General features: G+C 53.8%; 1 protein-coding gene across 1 annotated transcript in view; it reads left to right on the forward strand.

Annotated features, from left to right (window-relative positions):
- ADRB2 (adrenoceptor beta 2) overlaps nucleotides 1-8554 on the forward strand; it is a gene marked incomplete at its 5' end in the record, with an annotated part of 35240 nt that extends 26686 nt beyond the window's left edge. The window contains one exon of the mRNA XM_082323722.1: nucleotides 5081-8554. Coding sequence (XP_082179848.1) covers nucleotides 5081-5115 — 35 coding nt within the window. The 3' untranslated portion in view covers nucleotides 5116-8554. The remainder of the gene's footprint in view (nucleotides 1-5080) is intronic.
- Between the last annotated feature and the right edge of the window lie 10125 nt (nucleotides 8555-18679).

Raw genomic sequence — 18679 nt, forward strand, 5'->3', positions numbered from 1 at the left:
AGGTCAGGCGAGCTGTGCTCCCTCTGTGTTACCGAGAGCAGCAAATAGCACGCGTTCCAGTGCAACATCTGATTTTCTGCTTTTATGAGGCAGATGTTTAGGATAAGTGATCTGCTGTTTATTTTAATTGCCATCTTCCAAACCTCCTTCCTACGTGCGCACACACATTCAGAGACGATAAATAAGGATTCTTCAGATTAAGCCGTTATTTGGGTAGCTAGCCCTGTCTTCCATCAGTGCCTGGACAGGGCTCTGTGCTGCAAACCCAGGTCCCCTTGCACATCAGGTTTACAGTGGTGTAAATCAATTAGGTCTAATTCCTTTCTCAATGACACTAGCATAAATCTGAAATTGCTTCACTGACGTCAGCGCCGTAACGGCAGCGTAAAGGAAAGTTAGACTCCCTTGACTTTGCAACGTCGCTGCTGATTTACACCAGAACAAGAGCAAAAGTAGTTGGGCTCAGCACGTCCTAGCACTGTGTTACTGAAGAGCAGGCCAGGGTCTGCTCTGGGATACAGTGATGATGATGGAGAGCAACTCCATGGATTTCGCTGGCATTAAGTGGATGGAAATGAGTTGTACCTTCACCACAGTTTGGGTCTCAAAGAGCTCCATGTAGTAGGTCATTAATGAAAAGAAAGGATAAACCAATGTTCCTGTGTAAAGTCATTAGTCCCGTTGCTTGTCACTATTCCAGGAGAGCCATATAGGGATGAATCTGACCATTTGGCTCATGTTGTGATGATGATGATGGAGAGCAAGGCAGTGGTACCCTCATATCTTGGTGGACACCAGGCAGGTGTCCGTGGCGGAGCTGGTGGTCCTGGCTGAAGGCAGAGGGGCACGTGGAGGAGCTGCCCTTGCAACTGGTGCTAAGAGCTGATCCGGAGGGGTGGGAAAGCTGGCTGCACTTTTCTCTCCGAGAGGACACGAGCAGTTGTTGTAGGCATTCTGTGCTGGCAGCGTTCAGGGTGTTAATCCTTACTCACGTGTTTTTCCAGATTTTCCCACCTTGTCTCTAAAGGGCTAGCAGTGAAAGCCTGGCTGTAAAAGGCGTGCTGGCCCCTCTCTCTGCTCTGCTGTGGCTTCAGCCTGCAGACTGCAGATTCAAGCAGAAGGAGATGGGTGGATATTTCCTCTTGAAGCTGTAGGGCTTCCCAAACAACCTTGCTGCTTAAAGAGACTGTGGCAAGGAGGGCCTGGGTTTCTGGTGGCCGCTCTTTGGGAAGTCAGAGAGCCCAGTGGTCACCTCACAGTCCGCCAGCCTTGCTCCATTAAAGCCAGTGGAGACAAGTTGATTTATGCCCCTCTTCTCCTGGCGTCTGGCCAATCTCTTAATTGTTCGTAAGTGACTTCTTTTTTAATGGCACACGTTTGCTCTGAGTGGCTCGGTTTGCACACAGTGAAATGCAGCCATGTGTAGCATAACTGCTTTAAAGCCAGCGAGTCGAAACAGGGTCCATGTGAGCCACCAGGTAGCCTGGAGGTGCCACAGAGCAGGACAGGGCCATGGGTGTCCCAGGGAGCTAAGCCCTCGCCTTCTTTCTTTTTTTAAAAAAGCTGAGGCCATGCTTTACCCATCTCAGCCTCCCCCATGCTGGCAGAGGTGGGAGGCAGCAGCAGAACCTCAGAAACCAGAGAACTGCAGTCCTTCCCTTTCCCCGTCTTATCCAAGGGTCCAGCCACACCTATCATCGACAGACAGGAGAAATAAAACCATTCTCCATGCTCCTGGCCCCAGGCTGGGTGCACGAAATGGTTCCGGCATCCATGCTGTACAGCCACGGGGAGGGATGGCTGCTCCGAGCCCCCGACGTGGGTCTCGGCAGCTCAGGCTGGGCCTGTGTCCCAGGCTCGCACTCGCCTCCTCGTCTGCACGCTGGGCTGGAGGTGGCCCCGGGGAGACGAAATGAGAGCTAAGGGAGCATGGCCCCCGTTTTCCCACCGTTTTGTTCTCACTAGCGTTGGATAACTCAGCGGGGAGCAGCACAGTTTACCAGTGGTGACACAAACCCGTGATTATTGCCATAGAAACGGGAGCGTGAACGTGAAGCTCATCCAATGGGGCGGGAGAAAGAGGACGCCGGGCTTCTGTCTCCTGTCAAAACTCATGTGCGTGGCTTGGATTTGGAACACCAGAAAGCCAGTATTATAATAATCATGTCAAAAAATAGCCAGATATCAAGGAACATTGGCTTCTTTAGGGTTCCTAGGAAGAACAAAGTCAGGACCTCGGGGCTGGCCTGCGAGGGATGAGGGTGGTTAGTAGCGCCGCTGCGAAGAGCGAAGCTCTTGCCAGTTAGGAAAGGAGGCAACTAAATCACAGTGGCTGAGGGACGCAGAGCCAGAAACGCAACCTTGCTCTGCTTCGTGGCTCTCTTCCCCGAGTGCAGATGCGCAATCTGTTTGGAGAATTCCCTCCTCCTTCCCATTTGAACTCCCGACAGCAGAGGCTTTGCCCTGGGAGCTCACAGCATGGGTCAAGTTTCCTTGTAAGCTTACAAGCTCCATCTATAGGATAGTCGAAGAAGAGCCCTTTGGCTTCAAGCTGATGTAAAAGGGCAGAGAAGCTTCACCCAGAGATTCCAGTTTTGTTCTGGAAAAACTCCAGCATGCTTAGCATACCGCATTGCAGAAAGTCACTGATTTCATCGTCGTTACTTTATATTTGGGTATAGCTTTCCTCCCTGGTTAAACTGTCCGTCCTTGGTCCCGTGCTGCATGACTGGGGGGCTGTTGCCTGTGGAAATTGCTGGCGTCGTGGAGCTGCTGTTATTCCACGTGGGAAATCTCAGGGATTTTCTAAAGGGCTCCTGATCTGCAAGATTTCTGGGCTACAGTTGTGATGCCTTTAGGTTCTCCTAGCCCACAGTGCCCCATGTACAAACCTAAACAGTAGCGATTAACGTGTCCAAACCATCTACACCCAGCTGATATAGCAAATCACTTTCTCCCCAGCTCGGTGTTTAATGTTTACCAGCCCCAGCTCACGCTTCACCGCACAGCCCGCACCAGCAGAAGCAATTGCAGCCCACAGGGGCGTTTTAGGAGGAGGACACGCGAAAGGTGAAAGGCTTTTCTTCCTTCTTTTGTCCAGAGTAGAAGCCTTCGTGCGATAAGGTGTGGTACAGACTGGGGCTGGGTGTGCTTCGGAAGGAAGGCGGGGAGGGAGGGAGGGAGAATGGATGGAAGGAAGGAAGGAAGAAAGGAAGGAAGGAAAGGAAGGAAGGAAGGAAGGAAGGAAGGAAGGAGGGAAGGAAGGGGAAGAAAGGAAGGGGGGAAGGAAGGAAGGTAGGAAGGAAGGAAGGAAGGGGAAGAAAGAAAGGAAGGAAGGAGGGAAGGAAGGAAGGAGGGAAGGAAGGAAAGAGGGAAGGAAGGAAGGAAGGAGGGAGGGAAGGAAGGAAGAAAGGAAGGAAGGGGAAGAAAGAAAGGAAGGAAGGAGGGAAGGAAGGAAAGAGGGAAGGAAGGAAGGAAGGAGGGAGGGAAGGAAGGAAGAAAGGAAGGAAGGGGAAGAAAGAAAGGAAGGAAGGAGGGAAGGAAGGAAGGAGGGAAGGAAGGAAGGAAGGAGGGAAGGAAGGAAAGAGGGAAGGAGGGAAGGAAGGAAGGAAGGAGGGAGGGAAGGAAGGAAGAAAGGAAGGAAGGGGAAGAAAGAAAGGAGGGAAGGAAGGAAGGAGGGAGGGAAGGAAGGAAGAAAGGAAGGAAGGGGAAGAAAGAAAGGAGGGAAGGAAGGAAGGAGGGAAGGAAGGAAGGAGGGAAGGAAGGAAAGAGGGAAGGAAGGAAGGAAGGAGGGAAGGAAGGAAGGAAGGAGGGAAGAGAGGAAGGAAGGAAGGAAGGAAGGAAGGGGAAGAAAGGAAGGAAGGAGGGAAGGAAGGAAGGAGGGAAGGAAGGAAAGAGGGAAGGAAGGAAGGAAGGAGGGAAGGAAGGAAGGAAGGAGGGAAGAGAGGAAGGAAGGAAGGGGAAGAAAGGAAGGAAGGAGGGGAGGAAGGAAAGACGGAAGGAGGGAAGGAAGGAAGGAAAGAGGGAAGGAGGGAAGGAAGGAAGGGGAAGAAAGGAAGGAAGGAAGGAGGGACAGACACACTTGGAGTGTGAGTAGTCTTTTTAAAGAGATGCTGGCAACTGACACTGTTGCAAAGCATCTCTCTCATGTTGGAACTTCATCTTTGATTTGCGCAAAAAATACAACTTCATTTTGGATACCCAAAATTCTTCTGAGAGAGGCATTGTGTTCCCAAAGAACAGATATGGTTGTTTCCTTTCTGCAGATCCCTTCTGGTTTTAAATGCTGCTTTCTCCCCCCCCCCCTCCCCCAACCCCCCCCCCCGCCATAATCTGTGACGCACACTTATTAAAATATCATTTTCAGATAAATAAAAGCACAGACATATCCAGTACTTGTTCCTTTCTCTATCTCAAGATTAATTTCCCATTTTTCCATCTAACGTGTCTGTCATTCAGCTATCTCCACAATCAAGAAAAAGCCCTGTTTCTTCCCTTTTGTAGATTCCAGATATTAAAACCAGAAGGAAACATGTTCGCATCTCCTAGGCAGCTGACCTGAGTGTATATGTAGAGATGCATCTGTTTATTCCAATTATTTCATGCAAAGAAGCTTTGCTTTCTGGTAGCTACTGCGGAAAAATCATTGCTGGGGTGCTAAAGCACCCAGCTGTCCGGGGGTGCAACCCCTGCCGAATGCCTCGGTCGATCGTCCCGCTCACCCAGCTCAAGAGTGCAACAGCGCTGTGGAAACATCGCTGCAAAACACGGGGCAGGAGCTCGCCCACCTCGAGGAGGTGCAGCACCGGCGCGCGGCGGCCGGCGTGGGCAGCACCACTGGGCATGGCGAGGGCGGGCAGCTCCTGGTGCTCCTTCATCCCCTGGCTCCTCCGGGGTGTTCAGCAGCAGCTGGGGAGGGTGCCTGAAGGCTGCGATAGAGCCAGAGGACGTGGTGTACACCAGGCAGGACCAGCGAGTCCTGGGGGAATCTCTCTCCTGGCTTCAGCACCTGAATCCCTCCTCCACCCCAACCTCTACCATGCTAAACTGATGCGCTGCTTCTTTCTTCTTTGTCCCACAGAGATCCCTGGGTGCCCAGGAATGGTTGAGAGCTGAACGGGCTGACCTCTCTTCCTCACCATCCTGAGCTCATGAGGGCTCTGACGAGATTGAGTGGGAGCATGGCCTTGCTTCTCTGAGCCTGGGGATGCTGTGGGAAGTGATTGGCAACGTGGCAAATGTCTTCATCCCAACCCATAGCCCATCGTGCATCACCTGAAGGAGAAGTTGCTGAAGGATAACCAGAGGACCAGGAAAGTCTCTGCTAGCCTTGGAGGACACAGATGGGGGACCGGCACTAGAAGAGGCACTTTGCAGGAGTCACTGCCTATGAAACCGGCTCTGGAAGGAATCTACAGGAGCCCTGTGAACTGAAGGAGGTGAATGTCCAAATCACCACAAAAGGTGCAGAGGGGTTTCCCTGGCACAGCATCCTTGGAAAGCACTTTCAAAAGGGAAGGGGGTATCAGGACCCCGTGGCCGGTTTGGAAGAGGCACAGCAAGGTCACTGCTTACGGTCAGGTCAGGAGAGCGGCTGGACGTGCCCACGTGCTGGCTGGGGCTCCCGGTGAAACAGGAATCTCACCAAGCTGAGAGAGGAGCGTGGAAGATGATTGCTTTGACTTAGTCTGGGCTTGTTTCTCCTTCTGGTGTGTTCTCTGTCTACCTCTTCTTCTCTCTAGGCCTATGTGTACTGCATGGGGGGCCCAGACCCTCACAAACAAGCAGAAGTATTAGCACAGGGCAAATCCTGCCCAGTGCACGACTGTGCTGCCCAGTGCAGCGCTGTTGCTAGACAGGGCTGACATTGCACAGTGCAGACGTAATGTGGCCTTCATTTGCTCCTTATGCCAATAAATCTGCAACTGTAGTGCCTGGACTTCAGACAGGAGAAAGGCTTGAACCTGGCAATCCTTTTACTTGCAAGCAGCCACATGCTAGCACGACCAGCCACACCTGGGAGCCAAGTTTTAACACCCGAGCCCCAAAACATAGAGCATCCGTCCTTCTCCTGTGGCTGTGGCAATGAGCATGGTGGCAGGCTGCACACTCAGCTCCTGCGTCTTGGATTGTGAAACACTCATTAAGCATAGAAGAGACAGAGACGGAGGGAGTGACAGGGGCTCAGGCAGAAAATAGTAGGAAAAACTGATTCAAGACCATAGGAAAATGTGCACCTCTTACTTGCAGGCGGTGTCCCAGCTGCAGACTGTCGTGCCCAGCTGGGACATGCGGGTCTCTGTTCACCGAGCTGCTCCCAGAGGCCTGGGCAGAGCGTGCTGGTACCGAACCGTGCCGGGAGCCCCATCTCAGACCTCCTCTCTTGGGCTTCCAGCTGCAAACCCCTTCCCTCATGTGCAATCGTATTTATTTATTTATTTTCTTGCTGCTTGAGTCAAAGCTGCTGACAGAGCACCTTCCCCACAAACATCCGCAGCCGAGAGAGGATGGAGAGAGGGGGCGCGTGCTGTGTGCCTGTGCGACGGGCGCGGGCCCCGGGGCAGGCGTCTGCCTTCAGCGGGCCGGATCCGGGCATGCCCACGGGGTGTGCGTGTGAGGCGGGGGGGAAAAGGCTGCAGCTAAACCAGAAATATTTTCCCGGGGGGAGTGTGCAATTTTGATCTTTCAAGAATGAAGAACAGGCTGGGCAAATGTTTGTTGGGAAGGACAGCGGGACAGCTGTAGGCTGCAGGAGCTCCGCAGTGCCCCTCCAGCCAGATTTTCTCCACGGAGCTGTGCTTGTGCAGGGTGTGTGTCTCTCTGCGAGCTGCTTGCCCAGCTCGTGTCCTCCCGGCTGTAATGAAGCACACTTACTGTGTGTACGTCCTGGCTTCGGGCACTCGCAGGGGGCCGCATCCCCGGCCAGGCAAGTTCCCACCAGTGTGCTCTGTGCAGAGGTTCGGGACCTGGCAGCCTTTTCTGCTCTGTCCAAAAGAGATACCCGTGTACAGACCCATTTAACACAGCCAGCGTGAGACCGGCAGGCACGAGCCTCTCTAGCCAATGCTGTAGCTGTGCTGTAACGGTTCATGCTCAGCCTTGGCTGTTCCTACCCATTTTGCTAAAAAACTGACACACCAGCAGCACCCGCTCGCGGTCAGGCATCCTGTTTTATGGAAAGCCTGTGTGTCCCGGTGCAGAGGGGAAGCGTTTCCCTGGAGAGGGGGGCTCTCCCGTGCCCGGCTGCTCTCCCACAGCTCCCGTGGTCAGGAGGAGCCAGGGCGGCCGGGCATCCCTTGGCAGGGCTCCTGGCTGCTCCAGGGGAGCCTGCCTTCTCCCATACCCTCCCCTCGGAGATGCCCCACCAAGGCTTTGTCCAAACCTGCGTAGCTGCTGAATGAAATATTTCCCAACCGAAACCTGTTCCTCAGAAGATTCCTGCCTGGCTCTAGTCGCTTATTGTGTACTGGAAACACTGCCCTTGGGATTAGTTTTCAGGTTAGAGACATGCATGGGATCATTGTAGTTCTTTTTCTCGCAAATCCTCTTCTGTGCAAGAGCGGGTTGCAGTAAGTGAAATGGATACACTTGCTCTGATGATTTGCCAGTGTGGCCCAAAAGCAGTGACCTGCTTATTGCTGATTGCTTCCTTGCAGAGTTGTAAGAGTTGGAGATAGAAGAGATGTATTATAAATCCATCTGCCTATGACCCTTCAGGCTTGTTCCATGTATTACATTCACCGGTGGTGTGCTGGGTCTATTTTTAAATGCCCTGGCACCAGGGTTATTGTGCTGTCCTTTGGGAGATTGCTCTGTAGCCCAAGTCAGGAGCTGCTATTAGTATTCCACCTGCGTTTCCTCCTGAAAACTTCATTCCATTGTTCCTAGTGATGCTCTTCAAATACCTGCTGCTCATTATGTCCCGGTCCGGCTCTACCACTCGACCTGCACTCCCTTTTCCTCCTCCAAGAACGTCTCTGGCTCCCTGATCTCTGCCGCTCCCTGTCCTCCCATAGTTCGGCACAGAATGGGCCTGTTGTTAATTCAGCCGTGCAGAGTTTGTCAGGGATCCGTACCCACCAGCGGAGCAGCCGGGACCTCTGGCAATGCCCGGTCTCCCCAGCGGCTGCGGAGCTGCTCTCTCCCTCATTGCAAAGCCCATGGGGCGCAGGAAAGGGGCAGAGGCAGAGATGTGTCCGAAAGCGGACCAGCGTTGGCCATGAGCACTCGTATCCTGGCGGGAGCGAACGCCTGCTGGGGACAGTGCACAGCAAAGGCTTCATCTCAGCAAAGCCCAAGCTGAGCAATGGAGGTGGGTGATGCTCCAGTATTGCCTGTGCAGCCGTACTGGGGATCGGTGGGGGGCAGAGGTCCGTGCTGTGGCAGGGAGCTGTGGTCTGTCCTGCCTGGAAATCGCATCCGTGAGCTGGAGCCGCAGCTCCGCACGCGGGGAGCCGCGCGCGCAGCACGGGGGCTCAGCAGGCTGGGCGCACACGGAGCGCTTGCTTGGGGGGGTCTTTGTGTACAGCACTCGGCTGGAGCACCATTGTGATTGTGAGAGCTCTGTTCGTCTCACCGAACAAATTGTTCCTACAAATAAAGAATGAAAAGTCCTCCTCTTCCCACTCTCCTTTTTTGCGCTATTCATCGCGCGGTGCCAGAGGAAGGGACTGCACCTGGATGGTGGGAGCAGAAAGTCCCTGTGCTCCTGTGGATGCCAGGGCAGCGCATGGGGAGGTGCTGGGGGCACCTGGGGGAGAGGCTGAATGCGGGCAGATTAGCCAGGGGAAGTCAAAACACAACGTGCACCAGAGCAGGTCGCAGGGCCCCTCCACGAAGCTTGCTGATAGGTAACGGGTTGCAATATCTGCAGGCACTGCGGGAACGGGGCTGTGGGCCGAGGCTAGAGAGGGGCTGAGCAACAGCAAGGCAGTCCCTGTAGGTACCGGTCCTGCCAGTGCTGTGGAGCAGAGCGGGAGGAGGACAGGTCAGAGAAACCAAGGAGGAGAAAAAAAGACAGATGAAAGGGTGCCGAGTCTCCCAAGGGTTTCACAGGATGACAACAGAGGAATCTGGAGTCTCCTGCGTGGCAGCGTCTGGTCCCGAGGGCTGGTTCTTTGCCCAAACTTCAGATCAGTGATAGAGCCGAAGGCTCCTGAATTCCTCCTCTCGGTCCCCAGCTGTTCTCCCCGGTGACGCGGGGCAGGGCGGCAGTGACATTACAGCTTTTCAGAAGCAATTGTCAGGGGAAGAACTTGGTCCCCAAACAACAAAAGAATCAGAATGACACATTTCCAACAGAATTCATGATTAGACAATTAATCACCCCAATTTAAAACATCGGAGGGCCTGGAGTGCCCTAATACATAAAGATGTTGAAGGCAGTGGTTGTGCTGTACGCCTGTCAGCAGCCTGGTCCCCGGCTGCCCGTGGGCACAGGCAGATGCACGCTGCGGGTCCGCCGGCCTGGGGACCGGTCCTCTGGCAGGACCTGCATGCAGAGCTGCCAGGGGAATTGGGTAGGGCTTTTATCAAGGAACGGAGGCAGCCTTGAAGTGCTGCATAGCTGTATGCAGGCCTCCCTGGTGCCATCCCTCCACTTCTTAGTGTGACCGCGACCCACAAGAGCTCAGCATCTCGCCCCTGCTTTCTAGGGACGCTTCCGAAGTCAGTTATGGCTCAGGCACTTCGGTGCCAGCCACATGCAGAGCCGGGTACCTACCCGCCCACGCTGAAGAGGCTTGTCTACCCTCTGCAGGCCTCCAGCAAGCTCACAGGATGGATTTTCTCCATCTCCCAGACTTTGTATCTGGATTTACTGGGTCAGCGCTGGGATTTGGGACTGGATCAATTGTGAGCCTTATTTGCCAAGAGCACACACAACCCCATTGCCTCCAGACATGCCAGGATGTGTCCAAATATCTGTCTGAAGTTCCTAAAGCTTTAAAGCAATCCGGACAAAAGAGCTGTGAGGAGATTATTGCAGCACATAACTGCAGTAAACCTTTTCTTTATCCTTTCATGGTTAGAGGTATGAGCATGAATTATGGCAACTTAAAGCTCTTGAGAGCAGCGTGTAAAATCGCTTTCTCAAATGGCTGGTAAAGAACCTCGTTAAGCTAAGATGTCAGTGCTCGCAAATGCTGCTGTTTGAATGGGGCTATTTTACGAGTCATTTTAATCCTTCCAGGAATCAAACAACCCCTTTCCACCCACACCGAGCAGCAGATTCACTCTTTGCTCCTTGTTTTCTGACCTGTTTTTTCATTCAAGGCTCTGGCACCATCACCTCTTGCAGCAGATGAGATGCCTCATAACTTGCAAATGTAAACAGGTTAATAAAAAACTCCACGGCTGGCTAGCTTTCACGCTACCTGGCAAATAGCTGAGGCTACAGAGAAGTCAGGGGCTTTTCATGTGCAGCCAGCAGCAAAACGGGAGGAAAGAAATGTTCGCTTGCTCCAGCTGCAACTTTTAGGGTCATTTTGTTAGGTGCCACGCAAGCAGCTCGCAGGCCCCAGCAGCCCTTGCAGGACGCCTTCCTGCAGTGCCCTGTTGCTCCTGGGCACGGATTTTCCCGGAGGATGGAGGAGGATTGGGGGGACCGTGCCCTCAAGGGTGGCTCAGTTCCCACACCGACCCGAGAGCCATGGTCCCTCCCGGCCGCAGCCGCACTCCCGCAGCATGCAATGCTCCTCCATCCCTTAGCATCCTTTTAAAACTCACGCAGCCGGGCATAAGCAGCAGGTACTTTCCCTGCCTTATTTGCCTTCTGGAGGACATGTCCCTTTCCCCAGTCAAGCTTCCCTGGCCTGACACCCCCAAGGGTGCTCTGCCACGGCACCGATACCATCCCGGAGCCTCTCCTGACAGCCCCCGGCCCCGCTGGCGCCGCTCTCCCTTCCCCAGGCAGAAGCTGATTTCTGGGTCTCCCAAACACATTGGCTTTCAACTCTATAGGCACAAATCCCAGTACATGTTGGATTAAATAACTTTGTGCTGGTAATTTACCATAATTTTGATTATTATGGGAGAATGTTTAAATCCCAGATGCTCTGTTTTGGTCTCCATGGAAATTGATAGAAGGGGGTCACCTTTCGATTGCAGAGTCCTGATGCCGAGGGGAATGGTTTTGCCTCATCAGCTGGGGAAGCGATGGGGGCTGGGTTATTTGTTTGCTTTTCTTTTTGTACGTGTCTGTCAGTGAAATTCATAATGAAAATGTGAATCTGCACAGAGCAGGCTGTCATCTGACAGCAGAAAACAAAAAACAGGAAGAAGGGGTGTTACAGAAATGGAAATTATGGTAATTAAACACAAAAAATAACAGCAAAATGTATCCGGGCATTACAAACGCCAGGCTGGTTTATCAATGCTGCTTCTCTAAAGACTGTTGTGGCTGGAAACTGAAAGAGTAGAGAAATATCTAATGCTGTCGTTAACCATTAACTATTTTGCCGCTAGTCTTGACTGCAGCCTGCATGGGGAGCCCGTGTTTTTGAGACAAGCCTCATTCAAAGCCCGCCCAAGCCAGTGAAAGGCTGTACGGGGGCGCGGGTGCAGAGGGCGGTTAACTGTGCTTGCCACCGCAACAGCGACCAGCAGCCGAGGCAGGGAGCTCCACGGCTCTGAGCCTCGCACCCACGGCTCTGAGCGTCGCACCCACGGCTCTGGGTATCTCATCCATGGCTCTGGGTGTCACACCAGCCATGTGGGAAAGGGTCCAGTCTGGCAAAGCTCAAGATCTGAATAAGCAAGAGGGGGTAAGTGGGAGAACAAAAGACTGGCAGAGGAGACATCCCGGGGCAGCGAACAGCGTCTAAGTGTATACCCTTTCAGATTAAGCAGAGGTCAGCTAAACATCGGGAAATTATGACTATCCTATGCTAGGATAAACTGCCTCTCTATTTTTCTACCAAGATTGCAAAAGCACTTTGGAGTAGCTCTGCTGGAGGCATCTGCATCTGGTCAGGCAAATCCTGGCCACTCTGCTCTCCGCAGCCTTTTCAGTGGCCCTGCACTGGTACAGCAAGGGGGACCCGGCCCTGTGTGTGTGCTTTGCCCCCGGTGCCAGCCTTCCCGGGGCGTTCCCGTTTCATCCCCGCACGTGCGACCGCTGCGCAAGCCCGGCAGGAGCAGCGGCTGCCGCTTCTTGCGGGAAACGCGTAAAAATTGTAGAACCAGAAAGCACTTGCACAATGAGCACCAAGCTTGCAAAGGCAGATTTTTGGGAAAGTTCTGTTTTGTTTTTTTTTTTTTTTTAAAGGGAATATTTGTCATCTTTGAAAAATCACTTCAGATGTTTCTTTCTAAAAAAACAAGTCACATCTCCATTGCCACATTCTTCCCCTTCCCCTTTCTAACGCTAAGTGGAGCGCACTGAGCCATGGACTCCTCCACTTTCTCCTACACGCCTTCAGTTGGAGAAGTTCTGTGATTTTTTTTTTTTTTTTTTAAAAACAACAAAGGAGGGGGAGGCGAAAAACGAGAACACCCTCGGCATCATCTAGACAAGTGCATTCAGGGACAACGCAAATAAAGAGGAAATTAAATTTTTCAGTTTTCTTTTATCATCAAAACCAAGGCAAAATGAATGTGCCAATCCAAAATGAAGTTTGCCATGTTTCAGAGATCCCCCTATGAAAGAGTACTCAGAAACGAAGTTTCTTTGAGAAAAAGATAGTTTTGATGGAATCTGACTCTTTGATCCCCAAATTGTGGCTAGCCAGAGTTAAAATGGCACTTCCAGCTCTCCATGCTGTGGCTGTGGTTGAGTACTTCATGCTGGTCCTTGTACAAACTCCGGATGGTTTTGTTAAATAGCCAGAGAATCCCACTTGGCAACCGAGCCCTCGTGCCGCGCAGCCGTCCCGCGCCCCGCGGGAAGCCGGGCAGGCCGTGATTTTCGGCAGGACACGTGGAAGAGGGGGAGCCCTTGCTTGCCCTCCGTGCGGCCGCCTGCACCGCAGCCTCCAATGCATCCCAGGTGCACGTGGCAGCGAGCCACGGGATAACAGAGCAAGAAATTACACCGCGTTTGCCGGTGCCTGGGGGGCTCCGAGCAGCCCCGTCGGCCGCGGCGGCTCCAGGCCGGCACCTGTTGCTGTTGAGGCTGCGCTCGGCGGGGGCTCGGTGCTATTTTTGGAGCGTGCTTGAGGGCAGGAAGGATTAGCATGCCCCAAATGCAGAAGAGCCGGGCTTGTTATGAACAGAGAGGGCTTGGATTTGCTCAGCAACAAGGTCTGCCCCAGCTGGGGGCAGGGAGGGCTAACCTGGACCTCCTCGGGCGTGGAGGGAGCAGGTCCAGAGCAAGATGCTCAGAACTCACCACCGACAGCAATGGGGACAATAACGGCAAGTTCGCAGCAGTCCTGGGATGGCCGAAAGGTCCTGGCCAGAGGCCGAAGCTTCTCTGCCCACACAATGCTGAGCAAAGTGTCCTGCATCTCCCCCGGGCTGGGATACAAGAGAGAGACGCAGCCCCTCGTGGGGGCTTCAAGGGGGGAAGCAGGAGGAAGAGATGCTTTTTATAGGATCAGGGAGGTTGACTGAAAAGGGACAGTCGTTGCACAGATCAGAAAAACCAACAGAGGAACTTCACAGGGGAGGATTTTCTTGTCAATAGGAGCCAGATCATGTGGTGGCACCCATGGATGCCAGAGGAGCTCCAAAGCTGACACCCTTAATAAAGATACACCAGCAGGGCAAGCTGGAAAGCTTTCAGAGAGTGTTGTTTTCATCCTGCTGGGAACAAACATGCCACTTCTTCTGCCACCTGCAGCCCTGACCCTGCCTGCAGCCTCCCCTCTCTCTTTGGGTCCTGCAGGGAAAGGGGACCATTAGCCCACAAGATGCTCGTGCCAAGTCCTGAAGCCTCAAGAGTGCTTCTTTCCATGTGTTCCCATGGTTCTGGGTTTGCCCCCATTTTCTTCCTCTTGGTAATTGATTCATAAGATATGTAATGGATGCACACCCAGAAAAAATGGTGGCGCACACTCCTGCTCCCGCTGAGCCCCGTAGCTCTGAAGCAATGCAGTGCTGGCAGGGTGATGGAAGCAGCCAGGTTTATCTGCAAGATGCCGCTGCAAATGTGTCACAGGAAAGATTTCAGCAGATGCAGAGCTGGGGAGTCACCACTGCCACACTTCAGCTTCAGCACATGGAGAAATCCAGGATACTTCTCAGGAACAAGAGAGCAAGCCTGTCCCCAGAATAGAAACGAACACCCATTTCATTAGCTAAGACTTCCCTGTGCTTATTTAAGCATCGATTCCTGCGGTGGTTGCGCGCTGTACGGCGCTGATTAACAATTACAGAATGTACCAGAGCAGCATCGCCACGGCACAGCTGGGGCTGCGGAGCCGGCCGGGGCGATGCCGTGTCAACCTGGCGGCTGCATCTCCAAGGTCACTTTTAATAGGAAGCCACTTGCTGGATAACTTTGAAGGAAGCAAACATGGTTTTAAAGTCTGTTTTTCCTTTGCTGTGAATTCCCCTTAGCTCCGCACTCTACAGCTGCCTGATGGAGCCAGAGCCTGAGCAGCACCTCCCTTTCCAAGACTGTTTTGTCTTCTTGCTCTTCTCCTTCTGGGGGGGTGTGTTTCCTCAAAGCCCACCCACACCTCCATTTCTTCGCCACAGGCTGCAGAAGGAGCCTTCCAGCTCAGCGCTCATCCCTGCAGTCTTCTGCACGGCTGGTGAGAAGGAACAGAGTCTCCGTCTGTCCGTGGGCGCATCTTCCAGGACACTTCATGCCCCTCCTGCCCACCCAACGACAGCTTAGGCACTCCTGGCCCCAAACTCCACACGTTTGTGTTAAAAGCTGCAGAGGACCCACTTGGGGTCGGTTCGTCCTGTCCTTTGGGAGGTTGAGCTTCCAGGTTCAGCCAGACGAGGGTATGAGCGAGCAACGCAAGGGGGGCTCCCCCCCGCCAGCACCGCCTTCCCGCAGCATTCCCACCTTCCCGGGGCCCGGGAGCCGGCCGGCGCGCAGCCCAAAGGCTCCCCTGGGTGAATTGGGATCAGCTTAAAATACAACCTGGCTCTCTGGGTTTGAATCCTGCTCTATTATTAACTTGGCTGAGGAACAGGAAAACCTTGTGCGTTTAGCCAGGGCTTGCTTGCTTTGTGTATTCCCCGTCTTCCTCTGGGACATCAGGTGCCACCATCAGGGACAGGACATTGGCCCCAGTGCTAAGGCAGTGTCAAGTCCTCTCCCACAAGCTGTCCTTGCCCAGAGAGGAGCCTCCATGCAGCACCGGAGTGGTCTCCTGCCTCCCATCGGGCAGGGATCCGGGCTGTAGGAGCCTGCATCCACAGAGCTGCGGGTGCGTGGACATCCCAGCAGCTCACCGAGTCCTCCCGGCCTGCCTGCAACACTGCTGCTGGCTATGCTAATACTGCATGGGAACGTCGGCATTTCCAGAAAGTCCCATAAAATAACGGCCTCATCACTATTCATTCCTTCGGTGCAGACTCCTGTGCCCCCATGAATCCTAATGTGCTGATAGGGTATTAACGCGGGTGCCCTGGGTGTCCCTGAGGAGCCGGCACTGATGCAGTGTTAAGAGCCCAACAGCTTCACTTCCACGGAGAAGCTGCCACACGTGGTGCACGCTGACTTTAACGCGCTCTGAGCGAGCTCTTCTTCCAGGCCGTGGTTTCTTTCTGCTGACGGTAGAGGCCGGCTGCAGCGGGGCAGAGCGCCGGGGCCCCGGGGAGCCTGGCACAGAGGGGACCGCGGGCATGCCGGCACTGCTCTCCTGGAGCAGCAGATGCCTGATGGAGAGTCCTGAAGATGGGGTTTATACAGCCGCCTGTACACATCCAACAACATTTCCCCATCTCCTCTAGCTTCCCCAGCACTCATCCCCTGGCTTTGCTTAAATCAGCCCGTGGTGCCTTTACATGCAGTCAGGCAGAGATCTGCTCTCCCGCCTGCCCGGGCGGGCAGCGCTCTGCAGAGCAGCGCCGAGCACGGCCAGCAATGCGGATGCCCATTGCCGGGCGGAGGAGGGAGGTTCATCCCCGGCTGCTCAGCTCGTGCCCTGCTTGTGGTCTGAAACCCAGAGGCTGGCGCTCTGCTGCAGCCCGGCACGCTGAGCTTCCTCCCTCTGATCCGGGCAGGCAGCTGCAATGTGAAATTGAGGCAGCTTTAATTAACCTCAAAAAGAAGACAGACAGTATCTCTGGGGAGGGAGAGAAAAAAGAGAATTTACACTCTGGGTTACAGAACTGCTCCTACCAGCTGAGGGATGTCTGGGACAGCGGGGAGATGGGAAAAAAAGATTTGAGAAGAAAGACTTCCAAAGAGACCTGGACTTGGAGATCAAACATTGAATAGAGTATATTTTATACGTAAAACGCCTGCCGCTGCTGGAACCCAGGCTGTTAATTGGATTGACAATCCTTTTGATCTTAGATATAGCTCTCCTGGCTGATTCATGCTGAGACATCCTTCTGACCTTTTGAATATTCAGCTTTTTGGGGAGAAGCAAACGGGGAGCAGCTTTCTTTTAACAGACTGAGCAACAAAGCAGCCACTGTAGCAGTCCTCCTCGTTTTCTTCAGCATGACGTGTCAATATCTGACTAACGAATGTAGTCAATAGCTGAGTAACTTAACCTGACGGGAGCGTGGCCCTGCCACAGAAGGACGGTCTCCCACGAGCAGTAGTGCCAAGCAGGCAAGCGAGCAGGACCAGGCCTGATGGGACGAGCGGCAGCTGTTGGTCCAGGTCCTCATCAAAGGTGACTCCATGAAGTGGGTGCTGAGATTAACTCAGCTCAAAGCCAGGGACCATCCATAGCAGCAAGATGAGTAACAAGGCAAACGTTCCAGCATCAGCCCAGACCTGTGGGTGCAGAGCAGAGACGGAGCCCCGGGAGCACGGCTGCCACCTCCAGCCCTCTTCCTCAGACAGCGAGGAGGGCGGCGAGCCCGCGGCACCTCGGGGGAGAGGGGGCTTATCTTCACTAGCAGCCCTGCCGTACAGCCCCTACGCAGGCGGGTCCCGGTGGCACCGTCACGTTGTCCCCTGGCATGGCGTTTACAGCACAAAGCATCCCCTCATGTCTCTGGGGGGGACCAGGGAGCTGGCAGACCTGGTTTGTTTGTCATGGGAGCTCCTAACGAGATCCATTAATGTTCCCCTGGGAGATACTGAGACTAAAGTCTTTGGGAGATAAATAGAGCTTCTGCCAAGCTGAAGGGATTTCTTTCTGCAACAGCAATTTATCCTTCACAGCCTTTTCCAGTATTTATTGCCTGGCTTGTCTTCTTCTGGAACAGAAGAACTCCGATGTGGGGACTTCTGCAGGAGCTCTGTGGGCTGGAAGAGTGCCCCTTTCAGGGATGCTGTACCCATATGTATATATGCGCCTGTTTATTGGGAACCTGCATCCAAACTGGATCTCACTTCTCATTTACACAGGCGTAAATCCAACACCACTCCAGCCCCACAGGGCTGAGAAACAGCCAGGCCCTCCAGAGTTCCTAAAGCTCCGCTTTTTCCTGGAAACCTCCCCTGCTCAGGCTCCCCCACGGCCTCACATAACCCAGTCCCAGCTCCCGGGGACCCTTCTCGGGGTGGTATTATTAGAGGGGAGAAAAAGGAGCCTGACTCAACAGGTCCTGCACCTGTGTCTGAATTTCCCTCCAGACTCGCTAGCAGGGAATGCAGGTTCGTCAGGGCTGTTTTTCCATCCCCTTTTCGGGGTTAATCTCTCCAGGGCAGTGCCTGCTGGAGGAGGCTCCCTGACCCTGTCCCGCTGTGGGCAGATGCCTGTCTGATGACAGAAGTGCCCTTCACGCCTGCCTGTAACCTTCATCTGCTGCAACCTGGTCCCTCCTGCGCCGGGGGCAGGTAGCAGGGGGCTCCAGCCCGGAGAGGAGCAGCAGTGTGGGCAGAGGCGCTCAGTCCTGCCCACCACCCACAGCTCGGGTGGGGACTGCGGAGGGACAGGGGACCCAGCAGAGAGCCCTGCCGCCTTCTGCCAGAAGCCAAGGAACAAAGCTCAAGCTTCACCCATATGGATCTCCCTCTTTTCTTCAATCTCCCTCCACCCTCAACGGTTTCAAAGCCAAAGCAAGGAAAACCAGCAGGAATTCCGAGTGGGAAATTTCCTTCTAGCCCTGGATGCAGACAGTTGAGATGTATCTGTATTCCCTGCTCAAGCGCAGGGATAAATTTCAGTGGAAGATATATTTCTGTCTTTTAGTGATTAGTGCAGCCTTCCGCAACCTGAAATGCTTCTGCTGATACAACAGAATTTATAAGCAAGAGGATCATTTACTACATTAGGAACTGAACCACAGGTCTTTCAACCCTCCCCATAACTAAATTAAATCAATGTAAGTGGTCATTCCCCCCATAGCAGGGGCTCACCGAGGGCTCCGCAGCAGCAGCAGCAGGGCTGGGGGCAGACCTCTCCAAGCAGAAATCTCAGGAGGGACTCATTCCTGAAGCAACACCAGCCACAAAGATACCCTAATGATTAGGTTGGCATATGAAACCCAGAAGAAGGGTTAGAGGAGAGCCAGCACCCCCTGCCTGGCTGTGCAATGCAGTTTGCAGAATATAGCAAGCACCCTGGCCACAGGGCTCAGCCCTGCTCCTGCCTGCAGCCCGCTAGGTAGGGAGCAGCTCCCCAGGAGCTCGGGGTCAGCAGCAGCCCGGGAG

Source organism: Platalea leucorodia (genome assembly GCF_965183815.1).
Source record: "Platalea leucorodia genome assembly, chromosome: 11".
Classification (NCBI taxonomy): Eukaryota; Metazoa; Chordata; class Aves; order Pelecaniformes; family Threskiornithidae; genus Platalea; species Platalea leucorodia.